General features: G+C 29.8%; 1 protein-coding gene across 1 annotated transcript in view; it reads right to left on the bottom strand.

Moving 5' to 3' along the window:
- Positions 1-500: 500 nt before the first annotated feature.
- Positions 501-19,526, bottom strand: part of LOC148278450 (uncharacterized) — a 62,230-nt gene continuing 43,204 nt past the window's right edge. The window contains exons 4-6 of the mRNA XM_088231380.1: positions 9,653-9,735; positions 691-884; positions 501-584 (exon numbers count right to left, since the gene is read on the bottom strand). Of these exons, the coding sequence (XP_088087506.1) occupies positions 501-584; positions 691-884; positions 9,653-9,735 (361 nt within the window). The remainder of the gene's footprint in view (positions 585-690; positions 885-9,652; positions 9,736-19,526) is intronic.

Below are 19,526 nucleotides of genomic sequence, written 5' to 3'. Positions count from 1 at the left end.
AATTAAATTGAAACATTAAAATTAAAGAAAAACTAAATTTGTTTGCCATGGAAATGCTCAAGTAAATCGTTTTTTATTGCAGTTTTTTATTATATTTATCAGAGGGAAATAAAAAATGGCAAGAAAAGTTTGTTTGAAATGCGTTAAAATTTAAACTGTTCAAATAATTTTTTCAACAACGGTTTTAACCCAGTGAAAGCTCTTCATCCTTATTTCCGAAAACCCATTTAAACACTGAAGGTCTTCCTATCGGTTTCGCCCATACTTCAGAGGAAACGCGGTCTGAATTTTCTTCATACCAAAGTTTTCCCGTATTTACTCCCCGAATAAAGGAACAAGAGTAATGAATTTCTCACTTAGTATAAATATTTATTGTTTGCGTGTCCCAACTATTGTTTATTTTTTTATAAATAGTTTATTATGAGAACTATGACCATCCAAAAACCTTAAAAAACGCTCAGTTTTATCTGCCGTCTTCGGAAGTAACTGCTTTAATTTAATCAAGCGACTGTGAGAGGATCGGTAGTACAACATCTTATAGTTTTTACGACAACAAGATGAATAGTTATTCCAATTCCATTAGACTGAAAAAGACCGTACAAAAATATTAGTTCGATTCATACCATCCAGCCAGTGAGCCATTGAAGGCCTAAGGCGATTACGTAATTATGAAAAATATACTTTTCTTACCCCTTCAATATACTCCATGTTGGAAATTGGTCCAGCCAGAGTGGTACCCAGACGATGATCCATGATGATGAAGCAAATAGAAAGAACTTTGATGCCATACAGCACGTCCAATGTACATTCATCATCAGTTTCTCCTAGTCTCTTCAGTTGACGTATGACGGAATAACTCTGAACCAAACGGGAACAAGCAGCTCCTATGAAATCAAAATCAATATTACATAATTAACACCATCCTAAGATTGGTGACTTATTTTATATGAAATTTAATGTGAAACTTAATTAAAATTGTCCATGTGTGTGATATAACTCATACAAATAATATTTACAAATACTTTTTTTTAAAGAAAATAAAAAACAATAAAAATCAGATCGTTCCAAGATACAGGACTTGATTATCAATAGTATAAAATAAATCGATATTGATCATCACTGTATTTATATGCAAGGCGCTAGGTGCGGTTTACTGCTGAATTCAATGATTAATTAGTATTATAATGACGACAGTAAAACAAAAAATAAAGTCAAGTTTTTAAACAATATTTTTTATTTATTTAACTTTATGTTATAAGTTATAATTGTACATTATAAGACTTATTGCCAAATGACAATTGTTTCTAAACAACCAGTAAAAAAAAGGTGTTATATTTATGTGTTTATTTCGTTATGTGTCGGCCTCGTGGTGTAATGATCAGCGCGTTAGCCTACCATGCAAGAGGTCTCGGGTTCGACTACCGACATGGTTGATAAGAAATATTAATTTAAAAGGGTGTTTTCACACAATAATATTTCATAGTCCCAGGACTGGTACCTGAAGCGCAAGACTGATCATCTTACCTTCATGTAACAAAAATGATCAAGATACGCTGCTATTGGTGTACCAATGCAGTGCCAAGTGGAAAGGGAATGATGATTACGATGTTTTTCGTTACATTTTATTTCGCAAAGTAAAAGCCGAAACGATTAACATTTATGCGCGCAAGAATATATATTATGTTTTATTTTTGTAATATTAGAAGCGACATTAAATATTCTTTTAAACATTTAGATGACTGCAATTTTTTAAAATAACGCTCACTTATTTAGTAGCCAATATTTTATTTCGATTTTAATTTGTACGATATTATTTTTATGCAAAAACTCATTTCTCCTAAAAACTTATTTTGTTCCTCGATTTTCATTTTAAGCAATGAAAACACTGCCATTTGAAACAAAAGATTGAATAAAGTTCTAATAAATTTATAAATGTTTCGTCAACCTGGTAATAGTGCTAAACAATTCCACATAAGTATTATGAAATTTTCGATAAAAAAACCGTGTTAATGCATAAACAAACACGCATACAATAATAAATTAACAAAATCCTAAAATTTACAACACTTAAAATATATTCGGGTGTTCATGGTCAGTAAGTAACCGAAAGTATTATAATCCAAGAATTAATTAATATTTTGGCCGTCAGATATCTTTATTCTTTTATCCATGAATTGTTTATGGTGTCATAAATTAAGTGAAAAAAAGATCTCAAACTCTTTCACAAGCCGGAAGTTTTTTTACACACTTCAATTGAGGCGCTTAAAACAGAGAAACTTAACCGAATTTGAACAGTTGTTGTGATGTTTTTCTGGGTTGTTATGCCATGAATTTATTCTGCTTTCTTATGAAGATGTTAACCTAGCCGGACCAAAGAGGGGATTTGAATCTCCCATTGACCGATTAGAATTTAATAACTCAAGTATTATTAAAGCTATTTGACGTATATTTTTTGCTATCGTGGAATTAATAGAAGGAAGCATTTTCCTGTTTTTGTTTTTCAATTTTAAAATAGCTGTTTTCTTTAATTTTTAATAAGAAAAAAAAAACTTTAATAATACAAGGGTCAGTTTCACTTTTTAAACTTTAACAAACATGAATGAAATACATGAATGAGTAAAATATGTGTACGCGAAAACATTTATAAATTATTGGACGGTAATAAACACTTATGTGGTATAAATTGGCTATCGCTGACTGTTATATCCAAGGAAATTCAGCTCTTCGGGTTTCATTCTGAACTCGATTTTCATTCGAGTGAATAAATTATATGAAAAATAGATATTTTGTCAAATGACAGGCTGCCGCAAAAAACATTAAAAATTAATTAAATTTATCTAAATTTGTTGCAACAGAGAAGGCATTTTTTTTTTGAGAATAGAATATGAAAGTGATTTAGATATAAATACTCCCCTGGGAGAAAATCCAGCCAGTCTGCAAGCATTTGGACATACTCAAACACTGTTGAATTAACCACCTGGTAAAAAAAAAGTATAAAAATGGAAAAATTATTGTCAGGCGTTGCCTCGTAGGTGAATTAGTTCAGCCGGAAGAATCTCACCCACATGATAAAGGTTTTAGCTCTTTTACTTCACAAAGGTCCACAGATGGATGAGTTGAGGAAATGTGGACGTTCAAATATAGGCAGAATGGTGAATGTTACACAGTGTGTAAAGTGGCCACTTAAACTATTACCTAACTGTGTATGTTGTAGATAAAGTAATTGTTAATTTTGTTAATAAAACATTATTATTATTATTATAAAACCAGCCAATGAGAGATCGTAAACCCTGTAAATGGCTAGACTTCCATATTCCTTCCTCAAAAATGTTTTTCCTCTCTGTTGCATCAAATTTAAGCAAAAAAAATGATGCAAATCTGTATGCGGAAAATTCTATTTCATTTTATAGACAGTTAAATATAACTATGTTATCTTTCCTTTGGAATTAAGGCCGTGGTGAACATTCATGTTAAATCTGAATGCAAACATGTTTTAATGTAGATTCTTTTTTTACTTTATTTTATTGTAATGAATAACCACAAACTTAGCGCTTCAAATATAAATTGTATTTTAGAGTTTCATTTTGTTTTAAAAGTGAGTCTGTAGTTCCAATATAATGGTAACATATTATTTGTGTTGCTTATTTCTGATTTTTGTGGTAGCGTAAGATGCATGACTTGTAATTGAACAAGTGAGAAGATCGTGCCTGCTTTTAGGGTAAAATATGTTTCTATGGCATATTTTTTTCATGTTCATTTGTATCTGACTTTAATTTTAGAACTTTAGTAAGTGTGCCTTCATCATTATGATCAACTGACAACTACTGCAAAACATAATCCTACTCGTGGCTCTTGGTAAACCTCCAAATACCATTCGACCATCTTATTGATGGTTGTCTTTTGGGTCTCGTACCTCGGTCTCAACACAAGAACACGCTTTGTCCATTTATTATCAGATGTTCGAGTGATGAGGCCTGCCCAATTGTACTTCAACCAGCCCATACTTAACAATCATCAGATACTTTGGTTTGACGGCAGATTCAATCGTTTATTTGTCTGTTAATTTTATTTTAAGCTCAAGGTGTACCATACTTCTATATGAAATTGCCACTTATAAAAAGAGAACTTGAATTTTTGACTTAAAATGTGTTTTTTTCGATAATCTAAAGTTTAGATGCCAAAAATATTAGTGAAAGATTGCATGAATCAAATCGCAGTATAACACAGCAAACACCATTCGGAGCAAGGCGTTAAATACTAGGTTATTCACGAAGTTGTTTGAAGAAAATAAAAAGATCTCTTATAAATTACTTCTTTGCGTTGAATTACGTTGACTGTAAAAAGGGTTCATATTTGAGTTTATATTTTTTTACTCTTTTAGATTATATTAGAGATTTTCGATACTACAAATCCAACTCTGAAAGAAAAATTGATCAAATAATAACCAGATATGGCTTATTAAAAAAAATGTTTGCCAAATTTACTGAGGTTGAGGCAGAATGAAATTTATAAAGCAAAATATTGGACGGAGCGAATTTTGTAGTTTGTCTGCGCCTAATTAGGCGCAGACAAACTACCAGGATGATGACGTTTTAGGCCATGTTCAACATTTGAACGTCCTTTTCGCAGACTTTGAAACTAGGTTTGAGATGTATTGACTGTGAAAATACCACAAAAGATTATCAATCCATAAAAATAGTGACATTGAACAAACGGATATTATGTATATCATCAATTTTATCTCTAGAGAGACGTATCTGTTACATATCTTGCATTATGAACTATCGAGAGAAGCTTTTGATAGCTTTTCCATCTTCATATCACGTTAAATCTCCGTGGAGTTAAAGTTTGGGAACCTCTTATCTAAGTTATTAGATTGATGTCGAATTTCGCTTAAGTTCTTCGCCTTAAATTATTTATCAATTGAGGAAACCCCAGGTGTCCAAAAAATATGTTCAACTTCAATAGTTTTATCGAAAATACTGTCATTTTTTTATAACAAATTAATCGCTTTTGAGAAAATATTTGCTTCTTTTCGTGAATAAATTAGCATAATGTTTAAGACATCAAATCGATCAAAATGTAGGTCAGGTTTAAAAGAGGACCATGTCGTAGGATGTCAAAGTAAGTACAAAAAAAAAAACGATTATGCGTAAATTTTGTAAACGAATACTGCTAGAAATAAAATATAAAAATAATTATTTTATTACCTAATCGATATCAGAAACAGGAACCGTGATGAAGTTAATCTGGGGTTTCCCCGATCGTTTCCCGGTTTACAAAATTATTCGACTAAACGAAATATACAATATTAAAATTGATATTATTAAAAAATCTCTAGAAGAACATAAGTCACGTTGAAAAATCTGTAATTAAATCCAAAAATACGAAAGTAAAAATCGCTCTATTGATACTTTATAGTTAACGTATCTAATATATTTATATAATACATGGAATGCCTTAAAATATATACATCGAGCAACAACTAAAGAGCTAGCAGACCATTTGTTCCTCAAGAATAGTAGACCAATTTACTATCGATGATGCCATTGGAGAGGATGATTGGTCTGTTGAACAGCCTACCAAGAGCTGTGGATATTTTCCATGCTAGGATAACCAGTTTTAGATCTTTTCTCCTTAATTATGTATCGTTATGTGTACTGCTGATTTAACTGTCTTTCTTTTTATGGACTATACGTGGTATTTTCAAATGTTATATTACGCACTTTTCCAAACGCATATATGTACATTGTAATCGGCAGATGTGACATAATGTAGATGTAAATTTTAAAAAATATGTTAATTTAATATGCACGTGTGTATAAAAACCTACTTTGAAACTCGAGTCTTAGCGAAAAGTCTTCAGACCAAGTCGGTCACTATATTGATATGCAAATTCAATAAAAGTTGTTCTGCAGCACAGGAACTGAAATATTTGAGTGGAATCGAAAATGTATTTTAACTTAAAACTTTAACCAGCCTATGATGGCAAAATTATACACAGATCAAAAAATTGATGTATTTTTAAATTTGTTTATTGTCTATTAAGAAACTTGTCAATATTCATTTTATTTTAAAAACATTGTTAATTGGCACATATGATAATAGAAAGCTTTCTAAATGGCTTCATTTTTGAGTCTCTGTATGGTTGTTAACTTCCGTCTGTGCAATAAATCGTTGTACATTTTCAGTCCGTTGTTTAGCAGTCGAGATTGTCCTTTTTGTTGTTGTTGTCTGCAGTTAGTAACGATGTGATGTTCTCATGTCGTGATTGTACATACATGTCAGATAGTTTTGTTAGTGAAATGTCGTCATCCTTAATGTAGCCAAAAGAAAATTTATTAATTAGTTTGAGGGATTCAATATTTTTCAAGTTTCCTTAGTCAATTACTTAATGTTTCCTGGCTAACCCACTTGCTTAATTTATTGCATAATATTTACCATTATGATCATGATTGACCATCCGCAGAATTAGGCAGTTGCTTACTTTGTCTTGATCAAATGCTAGATGTCGCAAAAATTACAAAAGTACGTATTTTTTCAACTTTTGGAAAGGAAATAAATACTTGAATGTTCAAAAATAAAACCGTACGCATTTTAGTCATTTAATTTTTCTTATTGTAATTTATATAAAAAAAGAAATTTATGATTAAATGGTTAATGTGTAACAGAGCTTAATATTGATTATCATTTAATGTCATCTATTTCAATTTTTATAAATATATTTTGTGTAAAAATTAGGTATGCTTTTAGTTCTTAATAATGTTTATATTACTTTTTTTTATTTTTATTTATTTACAATTTTAAAAAACCCGTTAGGGTTACATTAGAAATTTTATATTGTCTAGTCCTTTTATGTCTCGTCTAGTCTAGTTAGTTAAGTCATTATGTGCTTTTTCAGATTGATTTTAAATTTGTCTCCAGTAAAAGTTTTCAAGTAGTAAGGTAAGTCGTTGTAGTGTTTAAGTCCATTATGTAGTATTTTTGACAGTCCCGTGTTTGTCTTTGCTTTTTCAATATGATAGTGCTGTTGTTGTCTGGTGTTATATTTGTTTATGTCAGCATTTTTGGCTAATATTATGTCGTCGTCTTGTATGTTTCCCAGTGTTATTTTGTGCACAATTTTTAAGGTCTCAATTTTAGTCAAATAGTTTATGTCAAACTGGTGTGTTTTTTTGTACAGTTCAGTCGTAGAGGTCAGGTAGGGTAGGTTGTATGTTAGTTTAAGAATTTTATTTTGTTGTCTTTGTATTCTTGTTATGTCTGTCTTGTTACCAGTTTTTTTTAAAATTTATATAATTTCTCTAACGTTTCTCTTTGTAAAGGAAAAATGAGAAACCTGCTGACAAGCCGGTTTCGCGGTTTAGTGGGTTTCATTATTTTTCCTTTTATATTTTCTGTAAATGTTTTTACTTTCTTTAATAATAATAATAAAAAAATTTTTTTTTTTTAAAAAACACTAAATTTTTATGAGTCAATATAAAATTTAATGGCGGAAAATTGATATAAATCGCCTGCGTTATAGTAACATAATTGCTATAATTAGCATGTTACTAAATGTGCAAAAAGTAGAGCATTTAAAAATAAGGTGTTGTGTCGATATTAATAGATTAATCGGTGCAATAATATATTGGCGGGCACAGGCAATATCTGTTTTTTTTTTTATTGGTGAGGTAATAATATACCTTTTGATGATGGTGTTTTTCCTTCTATTTATTTATTGATAAAGAAATTGAAAAATACGTTTTTGAAAATATAGGTTTGTATGTTTTGTTGAAACATAATTGTGTAATTTTAAATGAAAAATTAAAAAAAAAAACACTTATCACATATTGCCAAAGCAACGACGATGTTATATTAATGAAAGTAAATTGATTGTAACGTTTATCAAAATGTAAAATATATTTATCATAAAATAATCATTTTGGAACAAGTAAACAACAACAAACTTAAAACTGTATTAGAACAGTTTTACATATACACAGAATTAGATAATTAAAAAAAAATGGAAAAAAATTCAATAAGTAGCTTTATTTGTTTTTACTTTTTCGCCAACATGTCTTCAAAATTACACTACTCAGAAAGACGAGGGCAAATTAAAAGAATTGCTATTTGATCCCTTATGATTGTTTACGTAGAATAAACATTTGAATGAAAACAATAATCATTTATGTCTCTTAAGAATTTCATATTTATTTTGATATTCTTTATTCTTTTTCTTATTATTTATCGTATGCGCATAGCTTTTAAAATTATTTTTTTTGTTAAAAAGGCTTTATTTAGTTACATTATTAAAAATATTGCCCACCTTTTACCCCACAAAAGTTTTACTTTAATTGCAACCTTTATTGCAACTACACTGGCTCACATTAACATTATATCACTGAGAGAGCTCTTCCGACCTTCTCTATCTTCTCTATCATAGCATGGGCTAACTCTTTGTTCGAGTAATGAGAGAACTCGTTCAATACCCATTCACCGCTCTTTTTTTTTTTACCTCCTTTTTTACGGTAGTAGCTGCTAAATTATAGAATAATCAACCTACTAATGTCAGTTACACCTCTTCTTTATTTGCATTAAAATCTCGTATGAAATTTCGCTTCCTGAATATTTGAGTTTTTCTTTTCTCCTCCCTCTTTACTTCCCTTTTAACCCCCTTCTTCTATTCGAAGTAAAGTGTAGATATTTAGTCAATTTTTATTTATTAAAAGATATATATGTTTTTCCATATTTTGTTTTATAATGACTATATTCAAATACGATAGGGACAAGGTCGTCAATTTTTTTAAAGTTCGAGATTAGCAAGTAGCAAAAATTGATGAATCTGCTTTTCTTTCATACCTTTACTTTTATTTGCTATTTATATATCTTGATATTTATGTTTTTTCATTATGTATTTATGTATTATTTAATTATGTATTCAATCTTATTTGGTATATTATTATTCGTCACTCCCATTTCTTACTACAGCGTAGAGTGAGTTTATAAAAACCATAGTGTAATTCTCATTTCAATTACGTTTTTATATATATATATATTCTTTTTCTATTGATGATTTACTATTATGCTATTATTTTGTTGATTTTAATAATAGCGTTATTTTGTTTGTTTGATTTTTTATGAATTTAAATTTGTATCCATAATTTATTATTTACATTTTAATATTTATGTCTGATTATCTTTTTAAAATTGTATTCTTTGCAATTTTATTATTTATTACTTAAACCTTGTTTTTTTGGATTGTTATTATATTGCATCACATGTTATTAGATTTTAATCTAATTTATTTTACCATGTATTTTTATTGTTAATTATTATGGCTTGACACGGGCACAGCCTAAAAAGTATTAATAAGTTAATAAATTTATATTTCAACAAAGTAATTTTGAATGAATAAATAAATGAATACCTACAATATGTTTAATAAAATTGGACGGTTTGGGTAGGTAGAAAGAAATTGCCTTAAGACATTACGCCCGCCCTCATGCATATGTATGTGATCTGTTAAGGTATGTACATAAAGTTTAAAAAATAATATTTTAACAAAACCTTTGCCCTATATGGTATATGTATTGGCGCCGCTTCATGACAGTAAGCTGTCACAGTTGTTATGACCTTTTTTTCTTATTAAAAAAAATATATAAAATCTTACCGTCTTTATTTCCCATCTTTATAGTAATCCAATGGCGAACTGTAGCCGCTGTCACAATTAGGATTAAAACCCCGAACAAAACGCTGAAAAAAAAGAAAAGAAAAAAGTGTTGAGTAACTAATAATAAAGCAAAAGAAAGAGCCAAGCAAAGGAAAAACTTTACCCGTTACACAAATTATGGTTTTATAAAATCGAAAGACCTTTTTCGGCAGAATTTCAGATGGTTGCGATATCAAAGATGATTTATAAAAATAATTTTATGAACATAATAGTATTTTGATATAACGTATTACAGTTTCAATAACTTTTCTTTGAACATTTCGTAAAAAGTCTTTATTGGAAAAAAATATATTTACTGAGTTTTTTGTAAATGCCGATAAACTGCTTTTTAACCAAATTGTTATTAGATGCTCAAACATAAGATTCATATTCAAATAAAAAAGTAAAAGAAAATAGTAAAATTAAAAAAATAAAATGTTTCGAAAGTTTAAAGGAAAGATGGATCCATTAAAAAGACTTCTATAACAATCTAGGTACAAGTTGCAAAATAAGTCGTTTATATAATATGTAAATCAACACAAAAAGGATCTTTCTCCTAATAAATTACGAAACTATTACAACTCTTTAGATCATTTGGTAACATATTGAACATTTTAGGTATGGCGTGCTCTTATATTATTTGACCATATTTATTTTTAAATTTAGAAATAATTACACTACCGATAGAAAATTATTTTTTAATAATCTTTTATTTATTCATTTAAAATAAAATAATTTAACAGATTTATGAACTTTTTTAGGTTTTTTACTCTATGTCTGTGTTAAGCCATCATAATTTATAATTATAAATATACATATGTATATATTTAAACTTACGGTTCAATAGAACAACAATGCAAAAAACGAAAATGTAAATAATTAAGAATCAGAATAAAACAATAAAGAAGACCAAAAAAAAAACAGATACAAATTACACAAATTTAGTTAAAGAAATATTCAAAAATACATAATAATAGAATCATTTAATCAATCAATCAAAATAATACAAAAACATAGTTGGAATGATAATTGAGGTAAGGTTTACAAAGTAAGCAACTAAAAGGCGAAGGTGCATATTTTTAATTTTGTAATTTCCTGCCGGTAAAATAAGTAAAAAAATATAAAAAATAGTTTCTCTAAGGTCCTTCTGGTCATACCTTAAATAACAACTAACTTCGGAAAACGGACATCAAATTGTGTTATTCTATCGTTCAGTGATCTATCTCAAACCATCAATAACATGGAAGATCTTCAAATGAAAAAAAAAGAACTGAAGAAATATTTACTTAATACCTTATAGTGACTGTCAAAAGGTAATAAATAAACAAATATAATATAGAAGTATGCAAAATATGTATGTCGTGGTGAAATGGTCAGCGCGTTTGTCTACCATGCAAGAAGTCTCGAGTTCGATTTCCGACATTGTTGAAATGAAATATTTATTTAAAAGGGTGTTTTCACACTTGAATATTTTCATAGTACCTGAAGCGTAAGACTGTGATCACCTTACCTTCATGGAACAAAATTGATCGAGATATTCTGCGATCGGTGTAATAATCCAATGCCCTATGCACCATTGGGTGCGGAAAAGGAATGATGAAATGATGATGTAACATTTAGCAGTCCTAAACAATTGTGTCCCACCAAAAAGTCTTTAGACTTAGTGGGGTTAAATAATTATAATATGTTTCTAAAAATACCAAATAAACGCTGTTCTGCAGCATTTAAACTAAAAATAATAAATAATATGACCTAATAACAGTGAGTACTAAATTAAATAATGAAAAAAAAATAAAAATCTAGATGTATAAAAAGCAAAAATGGAAGGAAAGCCGATTATTAAATGTTGACTAGTCTTGAACTTTAAAAAGATTTACAACCACGTCCCAACCGATGCAATGTGCAGAAGCCGATTGCCAACATTTATCTTAAATACGTTATGTTATGTTCTTAAATACAGTTATATAAATAATTTATGATTAAATTTATTTTTGCATACGGTATTAAACATAATATGTTGCCAAATAATTTTATTACATAACATTCCTTTGATGTTTTGTAAGTCGAGTCTGATATGAGCTTTTCGCTTCTTTGGATTAGGGATAAGATAAAATAAATATTTTTTATCGCGTTCAAAATTTGTACCATAAGAACTAATAAGAGTTTATACACTATATCTGTTTGTTTTCAATGAATATGTATGTAGAACTGTTGATTGCCTAAATAAAATATAATAAAATAAAATAAAATAAAATAAAATAAAAAAATAAATAAATAAATAAATAAAATAAAATAAAATAAAATAAAATAAAATAAAATAAAATAAAATTAAATAAAATAAAATAAAATAAAATAAAATAAAATAGAATAAAATAGAATAAAATAAAATAAAATAAAATAAAATACGTTTTGAATGCATTTATGTGAAGTCTCAAGCCCGGATTATAATTATCTGATTTTTGTTAAGTTTTTATTATTTTATAAATGGACCAATGCAGTGCCTTCTTCACCACCAGGTGTGAACAAGCGTATGATGATGACGGTTTTTTATGAATTGCTCAATTTCACATGCAAAGTTTCTGTTTGTGCTCTCATTAGAGAGAAATAAAAAAAATGTAAGTGTCCTTGACACGGCCCTAGTAGGCATGATTTTTTAAAATATAAAATCAAATAATAAAAATAGTAAAGGTTATATTCTCTTGTTTTTCGTAAAGAATTCTTCGGGAAAATCTTCGTCTAATCCGAAATCCATTTTCTGCTCTACTGCTCCAAAGACAATGATTCGTACTGACTTAAGAATCTGATAGGGAATAAAATATTTTACGTACGTTTACGATAGTTTTACATTTGTTTATGTAAACAAGAAATTCGACGACGATGTTTGAACAATCTTGAAAATCGTCGTTGCGCTAGCAATATATGTTAAGTGACATTTTAAGGAGATAATAAGAAAGTCTGATGGTTTGTTTTATTTGTAAAAAAACAATTAAGCTAATCCAAAATCATTTCAAAACAATAATTGAGTATCGTTTTACCAGCGCGATGATTTTTTAAAGTTTACATTTTTAAGATTACTTTGCGTGAGACGTCGCAAGTTTTCTCCACATTATCTCGATGTTGGTCAGTAATCTGACCGTAAGCCAGGTCAACCACTGACTACTAAAATAATTTGCGTTATTTTTTTCAAACACTTTTAAGAAGTCATACAATTTAATGCTCTAATTTTTTTTATAAATCATTTCCAGTCAGGCTAAACTTAACCTCATTTAAACAATGTATTCTTTGATGATAGATTTTAAAAAAAAGAAAAAAGATTGAAAATAAAGGAAAGCAACGTAATTTTATTTTGAAAAAAACAAAGTTTATTTTGTTAAAACAAAATTGTGTAATCTAAATGAGAAAATACATATTAAAGAAAAAAATCACTTGAGGAAATTGCCGGCGCAACGACGATATTTGCTATTGAAATGTCATTAAGAGGATATGCAGTGGAAAAGGTGAATAAGTATTTGAACATAGTTTTTCTGTCACTCTCACGTAGATGCATCCACGATATGGTGCGCAAAAAACAACGGCACATCGCGTCGGACTGACTCTGCCAAACCTTAATCTAAAAAAACCAAGGTTTCGTTATCCCGTTTTGTGCTTCCCAAAACTAAACCGATTTATTTTTTTTTAGGAAGAGTATCAGAATAAAATTTCCTGTGTTAGTACATTTTCCGTTTTTCGAAATCATTTATTATATTTGTATACTGTGCGTTCAAAGATGGCAGATAAAACTGGGCGTTTTTATGGGTTTTTGGATGATCCCATCTCTCATATGAAACTATTTATTAAAAAAACAAATCTACAGAGACACGTCAGTGATAAATATTTGTAGTGCATAAAAATCGCTGATCTAGGCCCCATAATCTAGGGAGAAAATACTGAAATACGTTTTTGAATAAAAGTAAGTGTATAGGTGTGTTTTTGTGTAAATACACAAAAACACACCTATACACTTACTTCGCAAATGCGTGGGAGTAAGCGTTCAAGTGTGTGTATGCGTGAGCATCACTAAATAGTAAGTGTAGAAAGAATGGGTCTTAATTTATTTTTATGTTTTGTCTGGTAAGTGAAGTCATTATTCGCTTTTTAATGTTGGTATTAAATTTGTCTCTAACGTAATGTTTTATTAAAAGAATAACCCAATCAGCAGGCAAAGAAAAAGATGTGGAAAAAAGTTATGCTAAATACATCACAACACCCAGGCCGACTGAGAAAAAAAAATGCATTTTATTTTTACAGCTGGAGGGAATCAAACCTGCGACGCCTGTTTCACAGTCGACCGTTTTCAGACATTGGAAACCAAAAATTGATCCTCTCAGCTTAAACTGTATAAAAAAACATGACATTCAGACATAAAATACTTGACGAAAATTAAGATGATAACTTTTGTAAACGAAATTGCATTAAGAAAAATACATGACGATGACTTAATCAAAAATGCTTCGACAACAACAATACTACCACATTAAAAAGGTTGGTAAGAAACGATAGTTGCATCATACATTATAAAATAATAAAACGGCGATTATTCGTTTGAAAAAAAAATTGCTGAAATGATCATTTGGGACCAGATTCCCCTAATTATGTAGACTGTTTAAAGATCATATGAATTAGACAATAAATTTCGTAGAGTAAAAAAAACGCAAAGAAAATAGATGATTATACATTCCGCGTATTAAAATTAGATACAACATTGTCCATATGATTCAATGTAAAAAAACTGCTGAAGTGATCATATATGACCAGATTCCCCTACTTACGTAGACTGTAGACCATATGAATCAAACAATAAATTTCATAGAATTAAAAAACCCAAAAAAATAGATGCCTATATATTGCGCGAATTGAAATTCAGTACAAAATTGTCTAAATGACGCAAGGAAAAAAAAATTGCTGAAGTAATCATATATGACCAGATTCCCCTACTCATGTAGACTATTAAAAGACCACATGAATTAGACAAAAAAAAAACCCAAAGAAGTTAGACAATTATACATTACGCGTATTGAAATTGAGTACAACATTGTCCATACGATGCAATGTAAAAAAATTGCTGAAGTGATCATATGTGACCAGATTCCCCTACTTATGTAGACTGTTAAAAGATCATATGAGTTAGACAATAAACTTCATAGAATAAAAAAACCCAAAGAAGATAGATGATTATACATTACGCGTATTGAAATTGAGTACAACATTGTCCATATGACGCAATGTAATATATAATTCCAATGTTCCACTTTGGCAGTTTGGGTAATTGAACTTATTTGTACCCGTTTCGGTGCAGTGTCTGACATTCAAACGATAAACGGGTCTTGAATGGGCGTTCGTACTTTCCATTTCTTTCATACCAAATCACTTTTAGTATAACTATTATTATATAACATTACTTTTATTAACTGGTCACGGCAGGCGATGAAAGGAATATGTTAATACATTTATAACCGATTAATAAATTATTTTTAAGTATCGCGATTGGTTATTTTTTAATTTTTTTTATTTAACAATCCAGAACAATAAGGTGTAGACCATGGGCATAAAAAAGAAGTGTTGGAAGGCCACATAAAAGATGGGTCGACGACATTGTCTCTATTGCCGGTAAAACGTGGATGATGAAAGCGGGTGATAGGAAGGAATGGAGACGTTTGGAAAGGGCATTTTCCCAGCTGTGGAGATAATAAGGCTGAAGAAGAAGAAGAATTTTTTTTTTTCAATGCGTTATGCTTTTAAAAAGCATTAAAATAGAATAATAAAAAAATACTCGTGTTTAAAAACAAAACGAAAAATAAAATACTGTGGGAATAACAGAAAAATAATAATAAACATTTAAACCCATAACTTAACAACAAACAAAACAAACAAACCATCACGCCGTTTTCCCGTAAGGGTAGGCAGAGAGGATAGAACGCCAGATCACTCTATCTTTGCATACAGATCTGGCTTCCTCTACATTCATACATCTTTTCATTCATTTCATTCGGACATTTAACATGTCCATCTTGAAGTATTTATGGGATTTGATCATGCCATGTCTTTCTCGGTCTTCCTCTATTTCTGCATCCATCAACATTTGCATCGTTAATATTTTTACCCGTTCTTTCGCTGTCCATTCGCTTTACATGTCCAAACCAACGCAGAGCTCCTTTCTTGATTTTGTCGATAATGCTTATCAGCCTTGAATAATGAACGGATCTCAACATTTGTGCATTTATCGTACAAAGTTACACATTCGCCTGAGAGATCTCATTTCAACACCAGTCAGCCTTCTTTCATCCCTGTTTTTCCAAGTCTATACTTCGCTCCCATACATCAGGGTCGGGACTCCATTGAGAGCTGCTAATTTTGCCTCTTGCGACAAACATTTATTTGCCAAGGTTGATTTCAATGCCCCGTTCACTCTGTTTCCGGCACTCACCCTCCTTTCAATATTTTTCCCAGTCACTCCATTCCTATTAAACATTCTTCCTACATACACAAATTTATCTAATTGTTTTAGTATAACTCCATTAACAGTGATTTCACATTTAGTCATACTTTCATGTCTTTCAAAAACCATCACACTCGATTTATCGACATTCGTCAGCAGATCGCTTCCCTCGCATACGTCGTAGACCATTGTTACCAAGAATTGCAGTTCATTTTTGTTGTTAGCAAGAAGCACGGCATCATCAGCATACAACTGAAGGATACAAGAAATTTAACTGAAAGTAAAAATAATCGTAACAATATGAGATTATTGATAAGTATTATTTATTATTATTGATAAGATAAGGACTGAATTCACTCAAAATGGATTAAAGTGGGTAAAATGAAAAATTTATATTTACTATAAATCCTGATCAAAAAATTCTAATTCAAGCACGACCTCTATCATTATGTTTCATTATCAAGGTAAAATTTACAAATAATCTTAATTCTATTTGACGGTTTTAACAGAGTCTACAAACACAAAATAACACTTGACGTTAAGAGTTGATTTATAACCTCCATAATATGTATTAGATTTAGGTTGATACTATTACAAATTTAAAATTGTTTAACATTAATTAGAAAATTTTACCCCGATAAAGGAGCATGTTGGTAATTAAGTAGATAATTGGTGGTTGAAAACGAAAAGTTTTTAATTCACCTTTTGTTACAAATTATTATTAACTTAATTCCCCGATTACACGAGACATATAAGTATATAAGTACTGAATGGATGAACGAGATTACCGTCTACTTTTGCTGTAGAGTCTGATAGACAGAATTATTTTGTAAATTCTCCAATCGTCGGACTACACTGGCTCGGAAACAAGCTCGGAGAAATAAAATATAAATAACTTGCATTATTTGAATGCTGTAAAAATCACTTTGACTTAGACAAGAGTCGTGGCGCAGTCAGTTAGACGGCCAACTGTGAATTTGGCGTCGCGGGTTTGATTCCCGCCAGTTGCAAGAAAAAATCCAAGAAAGGTTTTTTTTCTCAATTAGTCTCGGTGTTGTGGTGTATTTTTCATTACCTCTTTCCATATCCTCTCTATCCCACTTGCTGACAAGCCTTAAGATAGAGGCTTAGCGGGTTATTCCTTTTTAAATATAAAATAAAAAGTATTTTACCCACCTGAACTTAAATAACAATCATCATCATCATTTCCTTTCCGAACCTAATAGTGGTAGGGGCACTGCATCAGTGCACAAATCGCAGCGAATCTTGATCATTTTTGTGACATGAAGGCAAGATGATCAGTCTTACGCTTCAGATACCAGTACAGGGACTATGAAATGGTCTAGTTTGAAAGCACCCTTTTTAATAAATATTTTATCTCAATCATGTCGGGAATTGAACCCGAGACCTCTTGCATGGCAGACAAATGCGCTGACCATTATACAACGAGGCCGACTTAAATAATATCTACTGTATTTTTTTTTTTTTCCTAAAACTGTTTTAATTATTTGGAAGCATGTAATTATGTACCTAGCTACTTTTATGTAGTATTTTTTCCATTTTTACCTTTAAAGCGTAATGTAATTTGAGACTTAAAAAAAACTGTTTACTAGCGACATATTTACAAGATTACTAGATGCAATTTAAAAGCCCCCGAGGCGTAAATAATAAATAAATTAATATACAACTTTGCTTTCTGATAGTACACACTAATGAACGTTTAACATTGAAACCCCGTTTTTAATTAAAATGTGAATTTGAGTCATCGTATAGTATATTCCAATCTTTAGTAACCTCCGCTTTATATGTGCGTAATAATAAGTTTTCATATAAATCATTCTAGTGAGATAACTCACAGGAAATTTGTATGTTTACTTGCTTCACCGGTAGGCACAAAGACATTAACATAGAGTTATTAAACATTCAAAGGCACTGTACGTCAGTTCATGATTTTTTTTTGTGAAGCATGAACTCTATGATTACTGGACTGAATATAACAAGGCTGGGTTTTTCTCTTTATAGTGTTACAATATGGTATTATAGGGTGTACAATATATTAAACCCTCTTAAGATAGTACAAAGATTAATTATTAAGGTAATTTTAAAGAAACCCTCATAATTCAATACGGAAAGTCTGTATAAAATATTTAAGTTTCATACAGTAGGCACTCTTTATAAAATTAATTCTATTATACAAATTTATAAAAAAAATAAAATAAAGGAATTTGAGATAAAAAAATCACTCAGATACCAACATAATATTAAAATTCCCAAATTCCACACAAGTCATGGTCAAAATAACTTTGTCTGCAAAGGTGTGAAAAATTATAATAATCTTCCCAATGAACTAAAAACTATTAAAAATAATATATCAATAAATATATTTAAAGTAAACCTATAGAAATTTTTTGAACACGTGTAAAAACTACATTAAATTTTAATTAGTATGAATGTAGTTTTGTTTTATGTTTTATTCTTTATATATCCAATGTTTTTATTTTTTTCTCATGTACTCGTATTTAAAATTATATAAACTCTTATAAATAAACAACTACAACAGTGTAAGTACAAGAGTTAGTCTTTTTTTTGGAGAGTTGATGATAACATTTACTAGATATGTAAAAGGAGATATGTATAGAATTTTTTGAAAAACATGTACCTTTTATAAAATTTATTGATAAACAAAAAAAATAAATAAAGACAACCGTCATTAGCTGGTTTACGTGGCAACTTGAGAGAAAAATCATTCTTGGGATTTTTTTCTGCAACTGGCGGGAATTAAGCCCGCAACCCCAGTTTCACAGTTAGTCGTCTAACCAACTGCGCCACGACGCGGCGCCTGGCATTTTAATTTCATGTAAAGGCATTTTTAAAAACACTACGCAAATAAATGACCTTTACGACTAATAATTCATGCATGAGTATTTTAATGCTCTTAGTTTGTGGGTATTTCCAAAATGTAGTAATTTCTTGTCCCAACCCTTGAGTTTCATGCAAAAATTATCGAGGCCGTCATTTTTAGAGGCCATAGTATTATTTCGGAATATGATTATGTTCAGACAATTGCATTTGGGTCAGTGTGAAAAAGATTCATAAAAAAATGTCTGTACGAAAAAGAAATTAAGATTTTAATTAAATTCACATAGATTTATTTGTATTGTATGGTATTGTATTCATTATTTCATCATCATCATTCCATTTCCAAATCTAATGGTGCATAGGGCACTTCATTAGTACACTAATCGCAGTGTTTTTTGATCATTTCTATTACATGAAAGTAAGATGATTAGTCTTAGGTTTCAGGTGCCAGTCCAGGGACTTTGAAATATTTAAGTGTAAAAACACCTTTGTAAATATATG

This window comes from Micrasema longulum, unplaced genomic scaffold (genome assembly GCF_059751315.1).
Source record: "Micrasema longulum isolate JH-2025_06_02 unplaced genomic scaffold, ASM5975131v1 h1tg000879l, whole genome shotgun sequence".
NCBI classification, from domain to species: Eukaryota; Metazoa; Arthropoda; class Insecta; order Trichoptera; family Brachycentridae; genus Micrasema; species Micrasema longulum.
The sequence above is the reverse complement of the archived record's forward strand: the minus strand, read 5'-3'. Positions and strand labels throughout refer to the sequence as shown.